Source organism: Rhinopithecus roxellana, chromosome 6 (genome assembly GCF_007565055.1).
Source record: "Rhinopithecus roxellana isolate Shanxi Qingling chromosome 6, ASM756505v1, whole genome shotgun sequence".
Taxonomy (NCBI): domain Eukaryota; kingdom Metazoa; phylum Chordata; class Mammalia; order Primates; family Cercopithecidae; genus Rhinopithecus; species Rhinopithecus roxellana.
Genome location: NC_044554.1, coordinates 22,333,924 through 22,361,091, shown reverse-complemented (window position 1 = coordinate 22,361,091; position 27,168 = coordinate 22,333,924). Strand labels below are relative to the sequence as shown.

General features: G+C 32.6%; 1 protein-coding gene across 1 annotated transcript in view; it reads left to right on the top strand.

Moving 5' to 3' along the window:
• Positions 1 to 27,168, top strand: part of PCLO (piccolo presynaptic cytomatrix protein) — a 404,629-nt gene that overhangs the window by 258,631 nt on the left and 118,830 nt on the right. The window contains 2 exon segments of the mRNA XM_030932711.1: positions 1,926 to 2,016; positions 22,646 to 22,771. Of these exon segments, the coding sequence (XP_030788571.1) occupies positions 1,926 to 2,016; positions 22,646 to 22,771 (217 nt within the window).

Here is a 27,168-nt window from a genome sequence, read left to right as displayed (position 1 = left end):
CATCAACATCTCCCCAGTCTGAATGGAAAGAATACTAAAAGACAAAATTGTGTTTTCTTAGTTTATTTTTGACCAAATGGAAAGAATAACGTTTTGGAATTATTATTAACTAATACCTGAGATTAGAACAGATTGAAATAAAATGAGGTAACAGCCAATTTTACTGAATTATCTGCAGTACCAAAGCAAAGTTCAGTTACACCTAATAGTTACAAAATTTTCAATACACACGATTTTATTTTTAGTAAAAAATTAAGATTTTTAAATGCAGATTAGGAAAGGAAAAGAAAGAAGAAGGAAAAAAAGTAGGAGAAAAAGATGTAGGGAGGGCAAAGTAACAGAGATAAAGGAAAGAGTGAGGGGCCGACTGAGAGACAGACAAAAGAGATAGAGACAGGAGAGAAGAGTGAACAGCAGGCAAGAGAGGGAAAAAGAAGAAAAATGTAAGCACTTATTACAAATATGAATAAGGTTTTCAATGGTTTACAAAGTTAACATTAGTATGAATTATCTGAATTGACTTATTATACTTACCCTAATGTTTTTATAATTTAGTAAACAGTATTTTTGTTTTACTCTGCAGAATTCACATAATATTCCTGGATTTAACAGGATTTTGCTATTGTTTAGGGAATATTTTATGTTAACCTAAGGCCTGCTTAAGCTTATTCTTTCCTAAAGAGAAAACTAGCTAAAGGCTAAAATTTTAGCTTTAGTTTTTAAAATATCTGTTTTATTTTTAATATCCAGAATTCTAACAATTTTATAGCTGGAAATACTAGGACACATTAAGGTCACAAGAGTTTTCTAAGGAACCTTTCTTCACAAAATGTATACCTCTTTGGTCCTAAATTCTGTTTCATCTTTTGGGAACGCACTTCTTAAACATTCTAAAATAGGAAATATGAAATCTTCGTCTATATTAAACTTTATTTTGGTTGTAATTTAAGTCAAAATTTTTCTTATGACAATACATACAACATTCCATACAAATAAAGTCCTGTTAATACAGATAAGAGTAAACATTTTGCCATTTCTGTCTTTCATTATTTCATAAATCTCTTTTGAAAGCAAAGTTCCATAAAATATAAAGTACAAGTTTGCATTTTGCAATTTACTTTTGTTTCAGAAACTTCATTTCACCAGGTGGAAACACAGATAATGCAGTCTATAATATTCTCATATTCAAGTCTCAATAATGAGAACTGAAATCTCAGATTTGCAACAGTAGCTTTAAGTGTTACTTATTCTCCCCTAAGGAATGTCTAGGAGACATAACACTATCAATAATGCAAGCTTTGAATTTTGAAATGTATTAAGTGAACAAAGACTTTATTTATTTATATAGAATTAGCCTCTGGATCTCGTTTACAATGAAACTTCTAGTACATGGGCTCAGCAGAAGTACAATGCCACAATAAATCAAGCAACATAAACATAAAGCAATCTTGATTATGATAATAGAGATGTCAAAGTAGGAGGATCTTCTCTGCTTTTTTTCTCCCCGGCACCACTTAATTGCTGAAAATTAAAAATGCTTTTCCATTCCTAGGCTGTCCAGAGCAAAATCAGCAGCTGGCATTTTCCATATACATTCTCTATCTGAGGTCATCAATATTGACTGCATACTACTGTAGTAATAAACGTTCTTCAGAACCTATTGCATGCACTTATTAATTTTTCAAATACAACAAATCAGTTTGCAACAGCCATTGGTTACAAATGCAAAAACCGTAAGATCTCAGAACCAGCAATATCATTATATAGTGTTCATGTAAGGTGTTTAAATTGCCATCATGTGAGAATCTCCTACTATGTTCCATTGATTTAATCAATGTGCTTGGAAATGAACCATTCTAATTATATATATTGCACTTTAAGTGTCTTTAATGTTGGTTTTTTACCTTATTACATGTATGTCTTAGATCATACAGATGAACGGGAAAACTATGCACTACATCTTTCCTCATGCAAGGATAAAAATAACAAGAGACTCAAAGGATCACACAGTTTCAGGTAAAGCAAATCGTATAATCTAATTTTTTTTTATTCTAATGTCAGATTGACGTATGTACTGACATTTGGGTTTCATTTTAGATGACTCAGGACATTTTGGAAAACTTTTTATAACAAAATTTGTGTTTTTAGAAATGTGAAAAAACAAGCAGGATATACACTTGAACGTAAAAGACATTTATGACATGATCATCAATATGAGGAGGTACTAAATGGTACCTATTTGCATCATTCTTTTCATTAACCATATGTTTTAATGCACATGGTATTACAATGCTCCGCAGGAATTGCTGTATTAAGAAATATGGTCACTGGTTGTAGGAATACAAGACGTTCTTACACAGGAAATTAAAAATCTGTCTTGAATTCTTCTAAGAAATAAATTCCCCTATTTCTACTCAACTTGAGCACTCACTGTCAATTTATGCTGGGGTTTTGTTTGTTTGTGTTCCTTTATAAGCCAAAGCTAATGGTGAACTTTTTATTTGGAAATAATTTTGGATTTCCAAATGTAATACAGACATTCCTTTTGCCCACTCTTTGCCCAACATTACTAATATTAACTTCTAATCCCAAAAAAGTGATCAAACCCAGGAAATTAACATATATATGATAATATTAAAATATATAAGCCTTATACAAATATTGAGTTTCTCCACTAACCCACCATTTTTTTTTCCCTGGTCCAGGATCCAGTTCAGGATCCAGTTCGGGATCCCACATTGCATTTAATTGTTTGACTCTTGCATCTCCTCCAATCTGATAGGTCCTCAATCTTCCTTTGCCTTTCATGACCTGGAAGCTTTTTGAAAGATATATGAAATTTTTATATTATAATTAAATAGTCTATATTTAAATCAATGAGATGAAATATAAATTGTTCCAAGTTAATGAAATTTCAAAAAATGAATATTACCTATATTTTTGGTCAAGTATGTTCTTCGAATTTCATGGACAATGTGCATCAATAGAAAATATTCAAATACATATAATTTATGTATTATATATGTATAGGCAGTACATCTAAGGTGGTATATATACTGTGTTTTCTTTTTTAAGCACTGATGTAACAAAAAGGGTCTTTCTTTAGTGTAATTGCTATTGTTCCTTGCAGATCTTAGACAGTGGAACATGTGGATGTGGAACAGGTTTTGCTTTGAGAAAATTTCTTCTTATTTTCACAGAAAATGAATTGATTAGGAGTCTAATGTTGTTTTCCTTTTAAGAGTAGGTAACTTTTCTTCTGCCAGAGACAGATAATTCAGACTTTCAAGTTTTATTGCTGTTCAAACTATATTTTAAGTACTGATGAAAATTCCAGGGTGAATCTTAAAATCCAAGGGCTCCTTTTGTGGAAGTAATTACTTGCTACAAACGATTTCAGTTTCCTCCAGCTCATAAAGCAAAACAACATAATATTTTCTAACAATGCCAAAATTATTTTTTCATGATGCACAACAGAATCTTAAAATCATTAAAATCATTTTTTTCCCTAAATCATCAGAACCTATGCCAATGTGCCTGTTTTCTAGCTGTATTATTTTATACTCTATTAAGAATTATTCCTGTTGTGGGGTGGGTGGAGGGGGGAGGGATAGCATTAGGAGATATACCTAATGTAAATGATGAGTTAGTGGGTGCAGCACACCAACATGGCACATATATGCGTATGTAACAAACCTGCACATTGTGCACATGTACCCTAGAACATGAAGTATAATAAAAAATATACATATAAGTACTCTACAAAAAAAAGAACTGTTCCTTCAACCTTATTATTTATCTTTCCTACTCTTTAGTTATTCTTTTACTTTAACTAGAAACAAGTTTTAAAACATAACATTACAAAAATAAATGCTAGCTCTTTAGTAAATATTCTAGTCTCAAAAGTAAATTTAATTTCTTCCATATATACATTTCACAAAAAGAGAAGAGGTTATTGTTTTGGACAATAAATTCGCTAGTAATGTGCTATATCTTTTCTCTGAATGCCCCTTTTTCTTTTGATATCTACCTAAAGTAATACTAAAAATGGTTTCCTTGTTATAGTTACCCTGTATTGATTACTACTGAATATATTTTCCATATGTCTTAGGAAAAATAATCCCATACTATATTAAGTCTTTTAAAACAATCTGCATTTTATATTCTACTTCTACTTTTAATTATTTTAAATACATCTACATATGAGGCTAGAACCAGAAGTTACAATCTTTGACAGTGTCTGGAAGTTTTAAACCACTGCCAGGGAAACGATGGCAAAGAACATTTACACTCCTGACTAGTTTCTGTGTCATTTTCTGCTCAACAAAAAGCCTAGTTTGATTGACTAAATATTTGTTGATATTAAGGATTTATTGTTAGCTATACTTTCATTTATATGTTAATGTTTTAATTGAATTTATGTGTTTTTTAAATTGTCTGATAAAATGGTATCATATACATCACGATGTTTTGAAGTATATATACAAGTTTATATGTTTCATGAAACAGTGATAACTACATGAGATAATGCTTATGTTAATTACCTAGAGTTATTACAACAACTATCTTAGCATTGTTCTATAATACAATATATTGTTATTAACTATAATTACCACTGAATGTATCTTTTGGAAATGCAAACTAAAATATTTACAGATTAAATGATATCTGAAATTTGCTTCAAAATTAGCTAAGTGTAGAGAATGGTGGAGATGTAGATGAAATAAAATTGAACATAATTTATTGATTGTTGGACCTAGAGATTAACCACATTGGATTTTATTGTAGTCTTATATTACATTTCCATATGTTTAAATTTTCCATAATAAAATTGTATAATTACTGTTTGTTTTTCATGTTCACAGTGAAACAGCAGTATGCAAAAGCTTCATCAATAGTGAAAAAACTAGCAAAACTAATAATTTAGCTGTCTTTGTGAGACAAGACAAAGATTTAAGCAAGGAAGTAGTAAAGAATAAAATGTAGTATATCTGTTCTTTTATGGTGGAAAATGGCCATTAGTGAATTTTAATTTTGGTTACATAAACTCATTGATAGTAAAACTACTATGAACCTTTTATAATATTTTAATAGACAGTTCTAACTTTATAAATAGTTTATAAAGTTATATAAAACAAGCATACCTGGGAAGTAAAAGAAAAAAATTATTTAGGAAAACAAAAATAATTTCAGAATAGAAGAGAGAAGTAACGGTTTGTTTGGTTTGGTTTTTAACGTTCTTCTGTGTGGTTCTCAAAATAATGTCAGTGGGACCCTCATGATCTCAAAGATTCTTTCAAGGGGGTCTACAAAGTCAAGACTATTTTAATAGTAATGCCAAGGCAGAATTTGCTTTTTTCACGCTCATCCTTTTATGACTATACAATATAGTTTTTCAGAGGTTATTTAATGTGTGACTTCACAAAAGATTTGATACAGCAGTAGCTGTGAAAATTCAGCTGGCTTCTATTAAGTCCAAATTAAGCCGATTTACAAAAATTTAAAACAGCATTCCCCTTCTCATGAATTTTGCTTATAAAATAGTTATTTTTAATAAAATATTTATTTTAACATGGAACAAGTTTATTATTTTAAATGTGTTAATAAATATATTTACTTCTCAATTTTAACTTATAATATGGAAAATATACATAGCTGTAACATATATAAAGAAAAACTGCTTGAGATACTCAGTAATATTAAAGATGATATGTTTCCCCAAACCAAAAGCTTGAAAGCCACTGCTGTAACAATATCTGCAGTGAAATTTTTTTTCAAAAAGGAAATATACTTTTTTCTCCTTATTAAAAAATGTATACAGCATAAAATAAACTGTTTCTGTAACTCATAGTGGATACATTTTTAAATATTTATTCATTGATGATCATTCATTTATCATCCATGGTATGACTTAAATTTTGTTGGGTGCTAGATTAATAGAGTGAACACAACAAAGACCCAGATTTTTAATGTACTAACAATTTAGTAGGAGGACCTGAAATGTAAGTAATTATTACTACAAAATTTTAGGAACAACTGAGACAACAGTCAAGGAATTAATAAATTTATTGTTCATACCCATAACTATGTATGTGTGTGTATACACACACAGCTATACAGGTGCACCATGGTGTATAATTTTTAATGTACCTAGAGAGAAACACAGGCATGTAATCTTCTATTAAGTGGTTCACAATTTTTAGAAAATATATCCTTTAACTTTTAACCTGTTAACTTCAAAGATGTAAGTGTTTATCAACAACTGTACAATAGTTTTGAAAGTCCTCAGCAAAACACAAGGCAACAGAGTGGAGAGAATAGGCAATAAGTTTTGGAATTATAAATACCTGTGTTGAAATTCAGCTCTAACCCATGTAAATTTTGAGAATAAGTTTGTTCATCTGTAAATAAAATGAACTCCATGTATCTCATAATTGTAAGTGAACCTAACACAAAGTATTGTACTTACTGTATGCTCAACAAATGTTATTTCCTCTTCTCTTAAAGAGAAATGAACAGGAAAAAAAAAAAAAAAAAAAGAACAAAATGTGATGCTCAAAAAATGAATCTCCTTTTATTTCTTATTTAAAACTCCATCTTATGGCTTCAGAAACACAGCTGTTTGAAACAAGCCAGAGAAATTCTTCTGGTTTTTAAAAAAGGCATTTGCTATGTACAGTTCTATAATGGACTGGCTACATCTGCAAGGCTAGAAAGACTTAGCAATTATAATAGTGAAGAACACTAAAAATGTTGTTAAGTTTGAAAAGATAGCATTGTCTTCTTAGGAAAGAGGGGCTCATTTTCTGTTCTGCATTAGTCACCATCTTTATGAGTTTTTAGAAACAGAGACAAATTATAACAGATCTCATTGGATCCTAGTTGGCAGTAGTACCACATGTGGATAGCTCTTTATATTATTATTATTATCATTATTTTAACAGTTTTCTTGGATATAACTTACATATCATAAATATCTATTGTTAGTGTACAAATCAATGACTTTAATACATTTATGGAGTTGTGCAGTCATTACCACAATCCTGTTTTAGAGATTTCCATCTTTGCAAAAAACTCCTTTGAGGCTGTTAGCAATCTCTGCTTCCAACATCCCTCATCCAAAAACTAACTACTGATTTACTTTTTGTCTCTGTAAGTTTGCCTTTTCCAAGCATTTCATATAGATTGGATCATTCAATGTACAGTTTTGGTGTCTGGTTTCTCTCACTGACTAGTTTTTTAGGTTACTAGTTTTTAGGTTAGTTGTAGCATGTGCCACTGATTTGCTCCTTTTTATTGCTAAATATGTCTCATTGTTTAAAAAGTCAACATTTTGTTTCTCTGTGAGATTTTTCCCCATATTTTAAATAATATTTGCATGCACATTTTAGTATAGATATATAATATGCAATTTTTGTTGGGTAGTTTACTAGACATAAAATTTCTGGGTTGTATGATAAGTTTCTGTCTAACTACTTAAGAAACTGCCACATAGTCAAGGTGAGTGTGTCATTTTGTGTTCTTGCCAGTAATGTTTCATGATTTAGTTTGCTTTAAGTAATTGTTTGTTGATATTCATGAGCGATATTCTTCTGTAGATTTGTTTTCTTGTGATATCTTTGAGTAATCTCATAATACTGACCATGTAGAATGTGTTGGGAAGTGTTTCTGGCTCTGTTTTTCTATAGAGTTCGTGAAGAATTAGTAGTATTCATTTTTTGAATATTTGGTAGAATCCACCGATGAAGTCACCTGGCCTAAGCATTCTTTTGCAGTAAGAAGACATCCAGTTACTAATTCAATGCCTTTATTTGTTATAAGACTATTTAAATGTTCTCTTTCTTCTTGAATCAATTTTGGTAATTTGAGTCTTTCTAAAAGTGTATTCATTTCACCTATGTTTTATAATTATTGTCACAAATGTATTCATAATACTTTACCCTTTTCACTTCTCTTAGGTCACACAGTGAAGCCCTTTTTTATTCCTAATTTTTATTATGGTGTCTTCAATTTTTTCTTAGTAAAGCTAATTGAAGATTTGTCAATTTTGCCAATCTTTTCAAGGACTCAACTTTTGCTTTTATTGATTTTTTCTCCTTTTTTTTTTTTTTTGTGTTTGTGTGTGTGTGTGTGTGTGTTCTGTTTTACTGATTTCTGGTCTATATATCATCTATTTCTTTTCTTTCATTTATTTTTTAGTTAGCTTTTTCTCCTAGATTCTTAAGGTGAAAAATTAATTAGTTGGATAACTTTCTTGTTTTCTGACATAGACATTTAAAACTAAGTATTAGCCGGGCGCGGTGGCTCAAGCCTGTAATCCCAGCACCTTGGGAGGCCGAGACGGGCGGATCACGAGGTCAGGAGATGGAGACCATCCTGGCTAACATGGTGAAACCCCGTCTCTACTAAAAAAAATACAAAAAACTAGCCGGGCGACGTGGCAGGGCGCCTGTAGTCCCAGCTACTTGGGAGGCTGAGGCAGGAGAATGGCGTAAACCCAGGAGGCGGAGCTTGCAGTGAGCTGAGATCCGGCCACTGCACTCCAGCCTGGGCGGCAGAGCGAGACTCCGTCTCAAGAAAAATAAATAAATAAATAAAAATAAAACTAAGTATTTTCCTTTAAGGACTGCTTTAGTGCATCCCATGCATTTTTTTTTTTTTCATTTTTATTCAGTTCAAAAGATTTCTTAATTCCCTTGTAATTTCTTCTTTTACCTATTGTTTATTTAGAAACATGCTTTTACATTCCCTAATATTTGGGGATTTTTCCAGTCTCTTTCTGTTCTTGATGTTTAACTTAGTTTCATTGTAGTTGGAAAACCTATTTGTACCTATTTTTTATGATTCAATTATTTTGACTTCATTAAGATTTGCAAAACTTTGTTGATAAATTTGTATATGAAATGGAGAGACATTCAAAGCACAAGCAGTTTGTGAGTCTGACAGTTTCCAAGTATGACTATGATTTTACTTTCCACTGAAACTTCTCTCTGTGCTGCACATCTGTGTAACCTTCTTTTGGTTAGATTTGTGTGAACAGTTTGGGCTCTCTCTGGTTTCTGCCAAACATGAACTCAGCCTCCATTTACCCAGGGATATATTGAGAACTTATTAAATCTATTTATGGATGTCCCAATTCCTAGTCTCCCAGTTTAACCCCCAAATAATTTGCAAGTCTACCACTTGTTTCATCCCCTCCAGCAATAAAGCTTCTGGTTTTCATACCCTGCCCTGTCCAATAGAACTATCATGACAACTGAGCTGGGGATGGAAGCAGCCCAAGCCAATCATGACCAATATTCCCACTTGATATGGTTTGACTGTGCCCCCCACCCAAATGTCATCTTGAATACCCACGTGTTGTAGGAGGCACCCGGTGGGAGGTATATGAGTCATGGGGGAGAGTTTTTCTAGTGCTGTTCTCATGATAGTGAATAAGTCTCATGAGATCTGATGGTTTTATAAGGAGGAGTTTCCCTGCACAAGCTCTCTCTTTGCCTTCCGCCATCCACTGAGGTTTGACTTTGCCTTCCGGCATGATTGTGAGGCTTTCCCAGCCACGTGGAACTGTAAGTCCATTATAAACCTCTTTCTTTGGAAATTGCCCAGTCTTGGGTATGTCTTTATCAGCAGTGTGAAAACAGACTAATACACCAGTGTTCTTACTTGAAGATCAGCAGCTTCTCATGAACAAATGCTGCTCAGTTTGTTATAAACTTTTGTTTAATTTCCAAAATGCTGAAGTGGTTGGTTGTTTTTTAACGTTTTATCCAGCTATACAACTCATTTTTTGGGAGAAAATTTTATTTATTTTATTTTGTGATTTTTTTATTTAATTACAATTTTGGCAGCTTTTATAATGTATTTCCTGAAATAGTAATAAAAACACCATATTTCTCTGAATTTTTTTAGTCATTCTCAAAATTGTTTTGATTGTACAATTTTTTTATACTTAAATATTTAAAGTATTACATATAAAATAAAACACAGGTAATGAATGAATTTTGTTTTGGCATAAGATTCTTATAAATGATGGTTTCTAAATATTCCATTATAGTATTGATTTCATGTGCATAAAAAAGAAAACTGCGGGCCTAATGTACCTCTTTCTAATATACCAGCCAGAATTACACATCTGACAACATAATAACAATTCTAAATAATTGAATCAGACTGAAAGAGACAACAATATTCTGAGAGATCTCAGAAATCTGAAGAAAATAGTTCAGATATCTTATCAATATTTCATAAACTAGTCTATTAAGTTTCTGAGGAAGATTGTGACATTCTTAGAATCCGGAAGAAAGTTGACAATTAGCCATGATTAAACTCACAGACTGTGTCCTAATCCTGTTATAGAATTCTTACCTCTCCTTGCCTTCATTGCTACTCAGTGGTAAAGTTTTTCTACCTAAAATTTTAAAAATCTGAGTAGAAGTGATTAAGAACAGCTTTTAAAAAAGACAAAAATAGCTAGTCAGACTTTCCATTTTCTTGTATTTATCAATGAAATTTCCACCACTGGCAATATGTGAAAACATTGAGTTGATTATGTATTCATTTGGCAGGGAAAATGAAAAGGTACATATATGCATACATACAAATAAACACAGCAATAAGCCCTCTGTCAAATATAGGAGAAGATTTTTTGAATTAAATTTATTACATTTGTAATATTGATCTTATTTGCATAAATTTATTAGTCCCACTACGCAACCAAATAAATTATATATGCAGAAATCTAAAGAAAATAGTGATAATCATAAATATTTAGGGGACATAAAATATAAAAATAAATATATTACTTTCTTTGTAGTTAAAGGTTTTCTATTTTCTTCTGAAATAACTTGAAAGTATGATTATTTCTTCCAAATACAAATATTCTCCTCTTTTTTCCTTGATTATAAGTGTTTATAATGAAAATCTACAAACCTAAAATAGAAGTTATTCAGAGATTTATATTCAGACTGTAGATGAAATGTGGTAAGAATAGTTCTATATATCCTATTGACAGTTCTCAAATAATATTGTGATCAGCAGATTAGTTTTAATAAAGCAACTACAACAAAATTCTCATGTTCTACCCAAATAATTAAAAACACTATAAACACAATTTGTCCACCTTCTGTAACTGTTAAATCTATTTTAAATAATGTGGACTAACAGAAGGAAGAGTCACAATAAATAAAGAACTATCTCCTACTATAAACAAGTAGATTTGTAATATTGAATATGGAATCAGCCTTGAGAAGATGTTTAAGGAACGTCCGAAATATCCTTTTCCTTTTACTCACTAATTTTCTTCTGTAAATACATTGTAAGGGAATAATAAACAACAAGGCAGCATTTTTTGATAGGTGTGGGAAAAGTCTGTGGTAGAGTCCTTGCTTAAAGAACTCACAACTTGAAGTGGAGCTAATGTACCTGAAACAATGAACACATGAAGCTATATGTTGAAAATTAAAATACGTTTCACACACTATGTGTACATATATTTACATGTACAAATTTTTGCAATTCTCTTTGTTCAAATAATTTTACCAATGGAATATAGAGAACACATATTTCCCCATTTTCTCATGAATATTTTTGTTATTCTGCTTTCCTTTATAGCTAGAGATCTCAAAGGCAAATGCCACCCTAGCTTTCAGCTTACAGTAGCTGAATGATAAATGCATGTATCATTCTCAGCCTTCTTCTTGTATGTATACTTATAAATGTATATATTTGCATGTATGTATATATAATAAAATAATATATTTTAATATGTAAAATATTTCCTATAAAATATGGTAGTGGTAAAAATTATAACAAAAATAGAAGCCATAATTTTACAATTTGTTTTTTCCTTTACTTCCTGCCTTTTTTATACACGTGTGTACACACACTAAAAGTTGAAAGTACATTGTAATATAGTTCAGATACATATCTTTAATATGGTATAAATTGCCCAGTAAATACATTTTCCTTTTACCTCAAAAGCTCTTCACAAACATAAATGTAATGACTGGATTTTATTACATTGTATAGATGTTTAATTATTTCCTTCCACCACTTTCTAATTGATTGACATTTATGTCGTCTCCCCCTTTCCATTATTATAAACAATGCTGCAATGAAAAAATGATGCCTTATCCTTAGAATATATTTACAGAAATAAAATCAGTGAGTAAAAGGAAAAGGATATTTTGGACGTTCCTTAAACATCTTCTCAAATTTCTTATCAGAAAAGTTCTGCTACTTTGCACTCCCAAACTAAGAAATTGTTTTTCATTCATTTTTCACTATGGAAATTTTAAATCATGTAATTGTCACAAAAAGATATTGTAACTTAGTTCAGAAGCCAAATTTTATATCATTTTGCTCTAAGTATTATTTCTTTGGTTAATTATCAGGTTGGTATTTTGTCCAATATTTAATGATTTAATTGCCTCCTAATCATCCTGGTGATGAAGGAGAGATTCCTGCCTGTCCTGGGGTTATGGCGAGGGCTGAGCACATTGCACCTGACACTGGACAGATGACATCAACAGCAGCTTATTAGTCACATATGCTCAAAGTTTGAGGGAACAGGACACCACACATAACACAGAGCCACACGGGGTTGTACTGGGGAACACTGAACAACCAGAGGCTGTGCAAGGCTGGGTTTTTAGTATCAAAAGGTTGGAGCACCCCTAGGTCCTACAGGAAAACTTGATTGGCTCTGCTGAATAGTTGCTCAGACTGGCAGGAAACGGAAATTCCTGACCCCCTTGATAAAGAGGATTGTTGGGCGAGGGAACCTGATCCATTAGAGCAGAGTTGGGGTTGTGGGTGAGGGCGTGGGATGGGAGGGAGCTTGTGGTCCGACCCTCCTGATTTTACCAGAAAATTAGGCAGCATCTAATATTGAGTCTTAACTATAACCTTTAGACCACAATTAGCTCTGTTTCTTTCCTTTCAGTGACTTATCTACTTAATATGCAGGACAATAGACTATTTTTATTTTGTTTGTTTTGTTTTGCTGCAACACAGAGTATTTGAAAGGGACCAGAGTATATAAAAAGCTAGGGCCAGCATATGTTGGGCCCAGTAGACAAATAAATAGTCTAAGTTTAATTTAATAGGGAATATTGGCATCTTGAAATCATTGAAAATATAGCTTCATTTATGAGGTATTTTAAACACATTTTTTTGTTTGCTTCAAAGTTGAATTCTGAAGGAAGCTTAATCATAATGAATGAATAAGATACACGAAAGTTTGAATAAATAGGTTGGATCACCTTTGCTTGTGAGTATACTGCTGCTCTCAAATGCGGTATGGTAAATAAAGAGGTACTGAGGCAAAATATGATGAGCTACTCCATGTGATTTGAATAAGTTATGGCTAAGAGTCACTTAACATTTCTCCAATATCAATTATGTGAACATTTTATGAGAAAACTAATTTTTTTCAGATCAGCCAATTCTTAAAATAGAAAGAGTTAAAACAAATATGCCATCTCTTCTGCTTCTCGTGGAAGACCAAAACAAAGCAAAGCTGTCACCCTCAGGACAACTGTGTTCTACCCTAACTGCTGAAACTAAACAGATCCTACAAAGTGGGCCTTAACACTGAATTTCTCCTTTCCCATAGAAGATGGCTTTTTCTATTTTATTATTTTGATAGTGCAATTACATAGTATTCATTTTCTTTTTTTTTTCTTTTTCTATTTATTTATTTATTTATTTATTTTATTTTATTTTATTTTTTTTTGAGACAGAGCCTTACTCTGTTGCCCAGCCCAGGCTAGAGTACAGTGGCACAATCTCGGCCCACTGCAACCTCTGCCACCCAGGTTCAAGTGATTCTCCTGCCTCAGCCTCCCAAATAGCTGGGATTACAGGTGCCTGCCACCACGCCTGGCTAATTGTTGTAGTTTTTTAGTAGAAACAGGGTTTCGTCATCTTGGCCAGGTTGATCTTGAACTCCTGACCTCGTGATTAACCCGCCTCAGCCTCCCAAAGTGTTCACTTTTTCATTGTAAGCCTTGTTTAGGAATATATTGAGCATAAAGCTATGGAAATAGAGTAAAGCTCAGATTGAATCTCTTCTGAAATCACAATTTCTTCCTGGTAAATTCTGGTGAAAACGTGGATTTATTTACTCAGTAACAAAGGAAGTTTTTATTCTCAGGGTGAGTTCCACAGAAATATTATCATTTCTCCTGACAGGTTGCTTGGATATTGTGTTCCTGCTAAGGAAGTGACATTATAGGCTTTGCTTCCAGCTGGAGGTAGCTTAGCACATTTTCTTATCCACTCTTAATAAAATAAAGTTAAAGGAATGAATAATTGATTACATGAGAGTGAAGACATTCACAATATTCAAGGATAGGAGGATAGATGCTAATATTAATGTGAAACGTAGGCATATAAATGTAACATGTATGTGAACTGGCAGAAAAATAAGCAAAGAGAAGTGGGATTCAATAAAGGAGTAAGGATTTATATTGATTTTCTAGAATATTTTCTTGACAATTAGAGTGATGATCAAAGGTAGAAAGAACAAGGATGTGAAAGTCAAGAGAAAAACGATGAGTTATCAGCTTTTTTGTATGCTGGACAACCTACAGCAAGTTTCTAACCCTCCTTAGCAGTCTCAGCTGCTTTGTCGTAAAACTGGTATGAATAGTACATAACTCAAAATGTTGTGGAGGTGGTTAAAGAAAGGCAATGCAAAAAAAAGCTACGGGGTAGTGTCAGACACATAGGAGACACTTTGCAAGTGTTACTTACTCTTTTCTTTCATCCCTGAAGACAATGCTGAAGAGATTGCGAAAAATCAAATACACTTAACATAAAATAATATTGGCACAAACAACAAAAATCGAATAAAATCCATCTGTTCAAAGTCATGTGTTTTGAGATGTTTTGACAAAAGATCAATACATCCTATAGAATAGAAAATTAGATGAAAATAAACAAAAGCAGCTCACTTTTTGTTGAAAGCATAATTTCAATGGGATGTTTGAATATTTTTAGCCCAGTTATTAACACCATGAAATACATTTTTGTCCATTCCAGATAGTAGTAATTATTTTTAATACAGTAACTAAAATAACCAAAAATAACTGTACTAAATGACTCTTCAGTGAAAAAATAGCCCCTGATATATATAGGAAAGTAGAAGCTGTTGAATTATATTGAATATCACCTTCACCAAATGCAAATTGATTTTGATGAGAACAGCTTCAGCCTGTAGTATAAAAATAATTTGGCATTTTATTTATGTACCTAAAATGACTCAGCAAATTGAGAACTTTTCTCTCTAAATCAGTTTTCAACTCCCTCCAAAATAGTGGTTAGTATAATAATTATTACATAATCAGACATATATGGCACTTTGTTCTATACAGATATGCATACCAAGATATAGAAATATTAAGCCAATTATTCATTTAACAGATATGTATGCAATTCATATTTGGATTATAATACTAAAAGCTATAATATTAAAAGATGTAATAATCTCATCTTTATAATGTTTGAAAAAGATAGATATAAACATACATAAAAGTATATGCAGTAATAGAAAAATGGAAATTATACTGACAAAACAAACATAATGTTTCCTAACTAATTAGTTGCAGCTACTGCAGATTAAACAATGTAATATAACTTGTGGGCTGCCTAAGCCAAAAGCATTTCCTCTGCTTAGTCTTGACTGAGAAATGCTGGCTTCCAACACCTTTTTTCATATCTTGGGACTTTCTCTTTTATTATTTGGTTGCAAATTCTGCCATCACTCTTCTCTAAAACTGAATGGGGAAAGGAGGGACTGGAGTGTGCTACTGTCAAACCTATGCCTTCTTATTCTAAACCAAGTGAACTGGCATAAACCAAACAGGAGACTCACTGCCAAGTCACTTGTTTGGAGAAAGAAAATGTGCTTCACTCCAGCTTTCCCTTATATTAGCTGTGTAGCCTGGAGTTTTGAACCTCTCAAAGCCTCATTTCCTCACATGCAAAATACAGGGCTTTTGTTTTTTTTCCGTTTGCTCTTTTATTTTAAAATCCAATGTGATAATGTAATTTTAAAGGCATTTTCTAAGAATAGAATACAATATGCATATATTATCTTACCCAGCCCATTTCCCTTCTTTCCTACCCTCTATCACTACTCTATCATTGTTGTAACTACTATAAACACAAATGTCTTGCACATTTTGCTACCAAAATGTATACATATGTTGTGTGCACAACAAATTTCTGAGTATGATTTTTATCCTTGTATTAGTTTTCTATCACTGCATAACAAATTTAATGAGTTAAAACAACACATATTCACTATCTTATCATTTTCATGGGTCAATAATCCAGGTATGGCTTAAGTGGGTTCCCTGATCATGAACTTATGAACTATAATCTATGTTAGTTGTGCTGTATCCCTTTCTGGAGCTTGGGAGACCTCTTCCAAACACATATGGTTATTGGTAGGATTCAGTTTCTTGTAGATGTGGAACTGAATTCCCCATACTGTTGCTGTCAGTCAGGGGCCACTGACCCCAAGTGGTCTCTCTCAATTTATTGCTATGAGGTCCACTAACATGTGACAGCTTACTTCTTGAAGGCCGGGAGGAAATCTCTTACTGTAGCCTCTTAAGATGGAATCCAATATAAAATAATTATGGTAGTGGCTATCCATCACCTTTGCCGGATCTTATTGATTAGAAGCATGTCACAAGTTCTGCCTTCACTCAAAGGGAAGGGATTATCCCAGGAAGTGGCTCATTGGAAATCATGATAGAGTATTTCTGCCACAATTCCATATTAAGTCAAGAAATCCAACAAAAGACTCTATATTTAATTTTGAATCAGAATAGTATTTTTCTTCCTACTTACATTTTATATAAGGAAAACTGACATTTATTTTGTCAAGCGCGTCATAGCTTTACACTAATATAAGTTTACACCATTTTATTTCCATCATCATTGTAGAGATTCTTAAGTGTCTCTCAAAAAAACAATTTTCTTTAACACACGTAGTGAATGACCTCACCCCGCGTCCTGGCCTGCCATCAATTTAGTATCAAGGCCAAACCTATAAAGTGACCCTATTTTCCAATTTTGTGACGTCTAGCCTCATATCAAACAGTCATTTTGTTTTGGACCCTAAGTACTGCTAAATGAAATAAATTTCCTTTTCATTGCCTTTTATAGAAGAATCTGGCAAACTCTTCAGATGTAGTCTTTATGCTTCTAATTTTGCAATTGTCTTATATAAGCTAAAATGAAGAAAAAAAAATCTTTATGTCATTACATGAATGAAGAATGCATTTGTGAATGTGGCAGTCCTGACAAATTTTCTTGGTAGGAATTATTCCAAGTCTATAAGGAGGAGAAAATCCTATGTGCTTTGAGTAAAATTACTTTAACAGTATACATCATCTGTCCTTTGAAAAGTGTGTTCTACAAAGCCAGAATACCAGTGTCATTTTTGTGTATTTTTTAACTTGTCTTCCTTATTTCCCATGCCAATGGTCATTTCAGTTATATGGCAGGCCATCTTGGACTCATCTCATGCAATATACTGTGAATATGGACAGGCTTTTGTGCAGTCTTTGAACTGTACATAACATTTTAATATTAATATTATTTAGATTACATTAGAAAAGAGGTGTGAATGCAAGTTCATGGAAATGTGAGATGAATTATTCCTTCAAATTTTTCATGTACATAAAGGATATACATTTAAAACTGGAAACAGGCCAGGCGCAGTGACTCTAGCCTGTAATCCGAGAAGTTTGGGAGGCCAAAGCAGGCATCACCTGAGGTCAGGAGATTGAGACCAGCCTGACCAAATGGCAGCACTCCCTCTCTACCAAAAATACACAAAATTAGCTGAGCCTGGTGGCAGGAGCCTGTAATCCCAGCTACTTAGGAAGGCTGAGGCAGGAGAATGGCTTGAGCCTAGAGGCAGATGTTGCAGTGGGCCAAGACTGCACACTGCACTGCAGCCTGGGGGACAGAGCAAGACTCCATCTCAAAATAAAATAAAATAAAATAAAATAAAACTAGAAACAAAGGGATACTGAACAGCAGTTTTCATGCCTGGAGCAATTGGCTGGATAAGAAAAGGCTAATGGGAATAAGTGAATTTATTATTGGAATACTCAGGATTAGAGTTGGATTAAACTTGGCATGAGTGTGCTGTTTCCGTTTTGATGTTGCTAAAAACCGTAAGGTATGGATTGTTATTAAGGTGATTGATGTACATTGTTGTGTTTATAGGAACGTTTTTTAAATACTGACCAATAATTAAATAAATAGTGAAAATTCTTTAGGTCTTCATGTTTGAGAATTAATGAACAAACTATTGCATTTCATAGGACAAAAAGGGAAATCATTGTGAATTTTTAATATAATTTGGTTTACTTTCTTAAACACTTTTATGTATTATTTACAACACAGAGATAAGTAAGTGAAATAATACAAAATTAAATTCTCACAGCCTTACTCAAGAGTGTAAGTAATGTGTAAACTACATAAAAATAAATTTAATGAACTATCCTTTGGGGACTTTTCTATTATTCTTGGAACTTTATAGGCATTATTATATGTATAATCTGTCTTCTTCTTTAGCCCAACTAATGACATGACTGAACTAACAATATATTTTTTTTCTAGGATAGCTTCATTATAAAAAAATCAACACAGTTGATTTAAACTATTCATAAGATACAGTATGTTCATTAATACAAATTTTGCTTTCCCTTGATGCTTAAGTATAGGATATGAGAGTATTGAAATTAAACAAGTATTTTAATTTTATCCAAATGCAATGTTCTAATTATAACCTCATAATATTTTAATATATATTTTAATGTTGAAAATGAAAACATTCTTTGTGATACTTTAAAATACTGGAGCTTTCATTGTAACATATTAATAAACATATTAATAAACACATAAAATTGGATTTAATCTGTAAATTTAAATGCAAATGTAAAGATTTTTCCTTAGTATGCTCATGTTTGTTTTGTTCATAGTTTATTTTTTAAGTGATTCCAAAGTAGCATATTTATCAAATGCTTACAATGTACGTAGAAACTTAAATTGTAATTCTAAGGTTAGTAGAGGTAATGCATTTTCTTAATGGTTTTGCTACTTTTATCATTGAATTTCTCTTTTCTATAAATATCCCAACCTTTGAAAGTTTTCTAAATTTTAAACTTCTCTATAAGACTTTCTTAACCACAGATATGCTTATATATCATGAAATTACTATAACTTAAACGACTTTCTTTTTTAGTAAAGCACTTAGGTTATCTGGAGTAACTATTGGTTTACATATCTCTGTATGCTGTCGTACTGTGAACACAAGAACGAGACCATTTTCATGGCATCTGAAGAAGCATTTCATCAATGGTTTGAGATGAAACAAAAGCAGAGAGATGACATTATGTTGATAAAAATTTGTCAAAAGTTGAAAAACGATACTATACACATCACTTGTCGAGGATCATTTACTTCTAAAAATTTCAATTCAAAATTAATGTTGCTTCTTGAGTTTACAAAAAATTCCATTGGTATTCTGCTTTCTAGATTTGAGGAGTGGTGTTACATTTTTTTTTTTTTTTTTTTTTTTTTGAGACGGAGTCTCGCTCTGTCGCCCGGGCTGGAGTGCAGTGGCCAGGATCTCAGCTCACTGCAAGCTCCGCCTCCCGGGTTTACGCCATTCTCCTGCCTCAGCCTCCCGAGTAGCTGGGACTACAGACGCCCGCCACCTCGCCCGGCTAGTTTTTTGTATTTTTTAGTAGAGACGAGGTTTCACCGTGTTAGCCAGGATGGTCTCGATCTCCTGACCTCGTGATCCGCCCGTCTCGGCCTCCCAAAGTGCTGGGATTACAGGCTTGAGCCACCGCGCCCGGCCGGTGTTACATTTTTATAGAAATATTTTTATTCATTTTATCTATATTTGAAATAAAAACATTATAGTTTTTATTGTATGATATATGAAATCAAAATATCCAGATTTAATTCTTTAAAATTACATAAATGTAATTTCATTACATTCAAATTAGGGTAGAAGCAGCTACTATAAAACAAACAAATGTTATTTTTCCTGGGTCTATTTATTTTCTAATGTTCTATTCTTCAAAAATTTTTAAATCTTCCTATGCAACTTAATTGTCTCCATGAGAAACAATAGCAGGTGGACACACTGACTCATACCTGTAATCCCAGAACTTTTGGAAGGCTGAAGTAAAAGGGTCACTTGAGCCTAGGAGGTTGAAAGCAGTCTGAGCAATATAGCCAGATTCGGTGTCTGCTAAAAATAAAAAACTTAAGTGGGCATGGTGGCACTTAGTAGTCCCAGCTACTCGGGAGGCTAAGGTGGGAGAATCCCTGAGCCCATGAGTTTGAGGCTGCAGTGAGCACTCCAGCAAGGGCAACAGAGTGAGATTTTGTCTCAAAACAAAAAACAATAGTAGCAATGTCAACAAGAGGAACAGTAATTGTTGAAAATTAACTATATGACTGAAATTGTTTCTATGTATATAGTCGCATTTCTCACAGGATCATTTTGACTGTGTTATTCTATTTACCAAAGACATGAAGCTTGTGAAGTATACTTCAAAAGCATTTTGAGTATTTGAATTCACTATTGTGAGACTATATATTACAAAATTAAATAATTATTGTGTCTGTGCTACTTTATTGAGATGGTTCTAATTACAGTTTCTCATCACTGATCCTTTACCACAGGGTTTTAGAATGTGCTCAGCTACTAGAAATCAAATGACTCTAAGGACCCAACTACTTCACCTTCAAGACACTGTCATTTGCAGAATGAAACTAAAACCAAATTTTTAAAGTCCTTCATGCCGATGAATAGATTTTGAAGTTCCGCAACTACACTCTTTTGTTTGTTTTCTGTTTTTGTCTCCTATGTTGGCAAGGCTGGTCTTGAACTCCTGGCCTCAAGCAATCCTCCTGCCCTGGCCTCCCAAAGTGCTGGGATTACAGGCATGAGCCACCACACTCAGCCTGCAACTACACTTTTAGCCATACCTTTATAAGGTATAGCAATTTTAAGTCTGTTTGTGGATTCTAAATTCTGATATGGACTTCCTGGGGGAAAAAAGTGTTTTTAAAGGTATTCAAATAGAAGGAAAACCCCAAAATATGTGACTAAAGTACTAGTGTTATATATAGTATCTGTTCCCATATTTGTAACCCATTCATTTCTATAGAAGGAATTCTGCAAAAGGATTTTCTTGTTTTATTTTTATAGCAATGTCAGTCTTTCTAATTTTTATAGCTTAAAAAATCAAGATTGCTCAATAGTCACATTAGATTTAAAATAATTAACATGCATTGCTTTCATTAAAACAGGGGTTTTCAACCTTGGCTCTATTGACATTTTGGCCTAGAGAATCCTAGGAAGATATCCTGTGCATTGTAGGATGTTTAGCATCATTCCTGGCCTCTACCCACTAAATGCCAGTAGCATCGTTCCATGTTGACAACCAAAAATGTTTCTAGACATGGACCAGTATACCCTGGGAGGAAAAGTCACCCCCATTTGAGAGCCACTGCTTTAAAAGAAAAGAGTTCCTGCCTGTAATTCTAGCACTGTGAGAGGCCAAGGCAGGAGGGTTGCTTCAGCTCAGGAGTTTGAGGCCGGCTTGGACAACATAGTGGGACCTTGTCTCTCCAAAAAAATAAAAAGAATAGAGCTATTCAAATATTCCATTATTTGTCATGATTAATATGTGTTTGTTTCTTGCCTTTCAAAATAATGATCTTAAAACCGCTATGCATTAAAGCATACTCATGCACCACATAATGTTTGGTCAATGATGAAGCATATATGCAACAATGTCCCATAAGATTACAGAACAGTACATTCACTGTATTTTTCTGTGTTTAGGTATGTTTAGTGCTCTATATACTTGCTAATTTTTAGCCGTTTTTTAAAAAAACACAGAAACTAAAAATATCTACACTTATATTTATCTCAATTGGGTTTCTCATAATAATTATTCACCCTGGTCTTTTCATGTGGCTAATTCCAGAAGAACCTGTACTGCAAAGTAAGCATCAGTTTACTAAGATGTTCATCAGTCAAGAATAATTTTATTGTGTCTTGTAGTAAGTGTCAGGTTAATACACAAACAATGTTAGTTGATTAATTAAGGCTGAAAAATGAATAATAATTTATAAATTATAAGCATGTTTTCACTTTATAAATTAGGATTGTTTGTATGATTGGTTTGTGTCTTCTCAGTTTTGAATAGTCATTACTGCTCTTCTATAAGTAAAATATTTCTTAATTTCATAAGTGAATTGTATGCTCTGGGAACACTCATAAAATTTTTACAAAATACCTAGTCAAAAATTGGCAAGTCCTGGGTATATTACTGAATATGGCTGAATTCAAAAAATTACTTGTTAATATCAGGTCAATCATTGGAGAGTCTACCAAGATCTCAGAAAATCCTATTTTATATTATTGATATCAGAATGACATACTTTGGTTTTGGTGTCCAGTTCCAATATTCATGTTATATTTAGCTTCTGGGTACCTGACCTACTTTTTGTTATCTCTATAACTTGTGATAACTATTGTCCCTTCTTAAATTAGTACTAATAATTTGCTAATTGTTTACTACAGGTAATGGATTAGGAATTAGAATTGTGGGTGGTAAAGAAATCCCTGGACATAGTGGAGAAATTGGAGCCTACATTGCCAAGATTCTTCCTGGGGGAAGTGCAGAACAGACAGGGAAACTTATGGAAGGTAAGAATAAGGAATTTTACAGTAAAATAAAATGAATGCACTCATATTAAATGCATTTTAATTTAATATGCAAATGTTCTCATCATTTTCTGTGTAGGTAAACCTCTCTCCTTATGGTTAGTTGTGAAATTTTGGTATAGTAATGTAAAAGAAGATATGTCCACAAATATATTCATTTTATTTTCAATTGCATTGTCCTTTTGGCAGTTAGCTACAGAAGTATCTTGTTTAAGAAACACTGGTCAAAACTTTTTTACTGACTGAGGCAATTTTATTAAAAAACACTTTAGTTATCTATGATAGTGTTTCACAAACACCAAGAAAAAATATATTGGAATTAGAGCTACAAAAAAAAATCAAATGATTCAGTACACGCTAAGGTTGGGTAAATAAGTATGGATGGCCCACAGGCTTTATCCATCTGCTGTCTGCTTCTGTAAACGCTGTTTTATTGGAACACAGTCATGACCATTAATTTACATATTGAACCTGGGTGCTTTACCAAAACATTAGCAGAACTGCATGTATAGTCTGCAGCATCTAAAATATTTACTCATGATCCTGTACAGAAAACATTTGCCAACCCCTGTCCTAGGTGTGGTCTATTTTTAAATACTAAATGCCTCATTACCTCAAAAGTGTTTTAAAGTAATGATCATTAGAATAAGAGATAATGGGCCATAAAATATGTACTTAATCATTTTCATTCAGTAAAATATTGGACCTAGATTCTCAGAATACATAATGAAAATTTTTCGTTGTCAATCAAATAATATGGTCATTTCCATTCTCCAGATTCTCTAACATAAATATAGTTTGCAAGGTTTTGGTGATTTTTTTTATAATGAACATTGTCACAAAGTAAATGCAACCTTTTTATTTTTTCTCTCTATATAATATTATTTGAAAAAAAGTTTTTCTGTCATTTCATAGTTTAATAAAATTTTGTCTGCTGTTGCTTAAAAACTTTAATCATGTTAAAATTGACTCACTGTGATTTTCTGAAATTATATATATTGAAACCTTCCAAAAAATGTCCATGGACATTTTGATAGACTCTTAGAATAAACACAAATTGGAAGCGGTATTTATTCATCACAGTGTTGTGCTGGAGCCAGGTTGCTCCACATCAATAAGACATTCTATACAAATCTCTTCCCAACTTCAAATTCAGTAACATCATGATGATAGCTTGAATTGGCTATAGTGGCAGCATTTACAATGTGGAAATAGGCAAATGGTATAACTCAAACCTTTATATTTGCTTGCTTGCTGAATTATTTGCTTTCAGAATGCCAGCTTACCAGCACATCACCAAATAAATAACTAAAAGCATATTGTTGGCCGAGCATGGTGGCTCACACCTGTAATCCCAGCACTTTGAGAAGCGGAGGTGGGCGGATTGCTTGAGGCCAGCAGTTCAAGACTAGTCTGGCCAACATGGAGAAACCCTGTCTCTACAAAAAAAAAAAAAAAAAAAAAATACAAAACTTACCTGGGCATGGTGGCATGGAGCCTGTAGTCTCAGCTACTTGGGAGGCTGAGGCACGAGAATGGTTTGAACGTGGGAGGCGGAGGTTGCAGTGGGCCAAGATCACGCCACTGTACTCAAGCCTAGACAACAGAGTGAGATTTTGTCTCAAAAATAAATAAATAAATAAATGCACATTATTAAAAATATTCTAATGGCATTCATAGAAGAGGAGAAGTTAGGAGAGCTTGCCAGATAGCTCAATGAAAGGAAAGACTGTATGAATAAAGAAATAACAGTTATAAGCAAAGTACTTGGCGCATAGGCATTTTCTATGACTATAACTCTTTTACGTCCAATGATAATTTTTAGTGTTACAGTCTAATAAGGATACAGAAATTGAGACCCATTTTTAAGGATGAGAGTAATAGGATCACTTTCACCTAGTATACCTTAGAAGAAAATTGAACATGCTATTTTTATTTTAAAATAAAATTTGCAATGACAACTGTGTCTAATATCATTTGGCAAAAATACTTGAATAATTTATAAATATCATATACTTTTTTGGATTAACACCATGAAAATCAACAAATACTACAAATTAGCATGATTCTAAAGACAATATCAACACAGGATATGCTATGATGAAGCAATACTCTCTGCACTTTGTAGTCTAGGTGGCCTTTATTAAGTTCATAAGTTTCATTTTAAAAATAGACATGATACTATCTCAAGAGAGAAAATGAAAGTAAATCTAAAATTATATTTGTGATTTTACAAGCTCTAAGACTGATACTAAAGTCTTCTTATTTTATTTCGGAACTAGTATTTTTGCAGTTTATGTAATTGGTTTAAGTGAGAAATCATTAAAAACTATGCATATGATTTGACATTTTATTTGTATTAATCATGGTATTTATTCATTCTCTCAAAATTTTGCCAAGGTGTTAAGTCAGGCCTTTCTATGAGTATAAATCCTCTGATTCAAGTCCAGTTCTTGTATAATCCAAACCCATAATTTGTTATTTATAATTTCCAGCTTTATTTACTCTTACAACAAAGCTCTTTAATTAATATTTCTATTAGATTCATGATACTGTCTTGACTGTCAATATTCAAATACTGTTTTTGAGCATTAAATATTTTGGAGAATAATGTTAACATATGGTACATCATATCTTTCCTCCCCTCATAAAGGTTATACCTGTATTCTACACCACCAGGTGACAATGATAAAAGTTTATTCCTTTAGTATCCAAAGATTAACTAGCTAGAAGTTTGCAAGTCCAAAAGGGTATACAAAAGAATTCACCTTGTTTAGAACACTACATTTACTAGTACGTGTGTGTGTGTGTGTGGTGTGTGTGTGGTGTGTGTGTGTGTGTTTTATACTTGTTTTTGTCTGTTGTTCTGTGTTTAATTTTTACACTATATCCTTCATCCTCAACCCCTTATAGATTGTCCCAAAATTCCAAAGCAGTAGACTGGTTGAGATACAACCCTGATTTTTATGCCTTATGTGAGGCATTATCATGATGTCAATTGTATATCACTGGAGGTTTTTTCCAATTAAAAAAACCATCATTATTGATTTTTTAAAATTTTATTTGTTGAAGGCAATAAAGGTGTTTAACATTCACAGTTTAAAGTTAACTCTTTCCTAAGGAAAAATTATACCTATGTAAATCAAAGATAGATGCTGTGTTATGTAATTGGATTTTTCCCCCTGTTTAATGACTTCCAGGCAGACTTAGAAATTGATCATCTCTTTCATATATATCTTTGTTTTCTATATTTCTGAATATAGAATTATATAGACTGTGCCCTTACAGATTCACTATCATCTTCCAGTTTATTTAAAACATGAATGACAACTTGGTTGGCAATAGAATTCTTAGAGTGTACTCTTTTCTACCCTAATCTACAAAGCTGTTATTCGGAAAAGCTAGGTCTCGTGCTTTTCCTGAGTTTGTTTATTTCTCTTATCACAGACTTTTAAAAATATTTTGGTATAGCTTTTACTTTTAGAGTTTTATTTTTATTTTTAATTGACAATAATACTTGTATAGATTTATGAGTTACAATGTGATGTTTCAATTCATATATATATTATGGAATGATCAAATCAAGCCACCTAGCATACAACAGGATTTTACGGCATCAGATTCTAACATTTTAACACTTTTGCAGCATTCAGTGTCATAGACTCTGACTATGTTGGCTTTGGGAAAACAAGAGTATTTTCAAATTCCCTCTAGCTTTTGTTCTATATATTCACTTACAATACATTGAGCAGTCATATAGGTTTTCTGTTGCTCATAAGCCAAGTGCTATTGGTTTTAAAACACTCCTAATGGTATGTGTGCCATCTCCTAAAATAAAAAAATGCAGTTCAAGAACTTTACTATTAAAAATTTCCTGAGCCATTTTTTAGTTTTCAATCAATCTACAATGATTTTCTGAAAGAACTCAGAGAATCGAGTACTTGAAGGATTATAATGTCCCAAAAATCTTAAAATTTGTTTCCCAGTAACATTTAGTAAACATTCCTACACAAATACTGGACAGAGAATAATCTTTTGCCACCTATTATTCTTTGTTTTAGTTGCATAAATTAGTCTTTGTTCTATAAAAAAGATGAAGACAAAAGATCTGGGGAATTTACAAATCTAAATTTCTGAAGTGCTATTTCTTGCTATTTGATTTAGGATACAATATTAACAATTTTTTGACCAACAGCGTTGGGGCTGTGAGATGTTCAGCAATGTTGGAGTATTAAATGGTATATAATGTTGTCTCTCATTTTCGACTTTGTCCTTGGTATTTTTTGTTGAACTAGTTTGAGCATCTAAAAGTGTAATAGAATATATGAACTTTGAATAAATATTTACAACTTTCATTTTAAATCTTTACCCTAGATAAT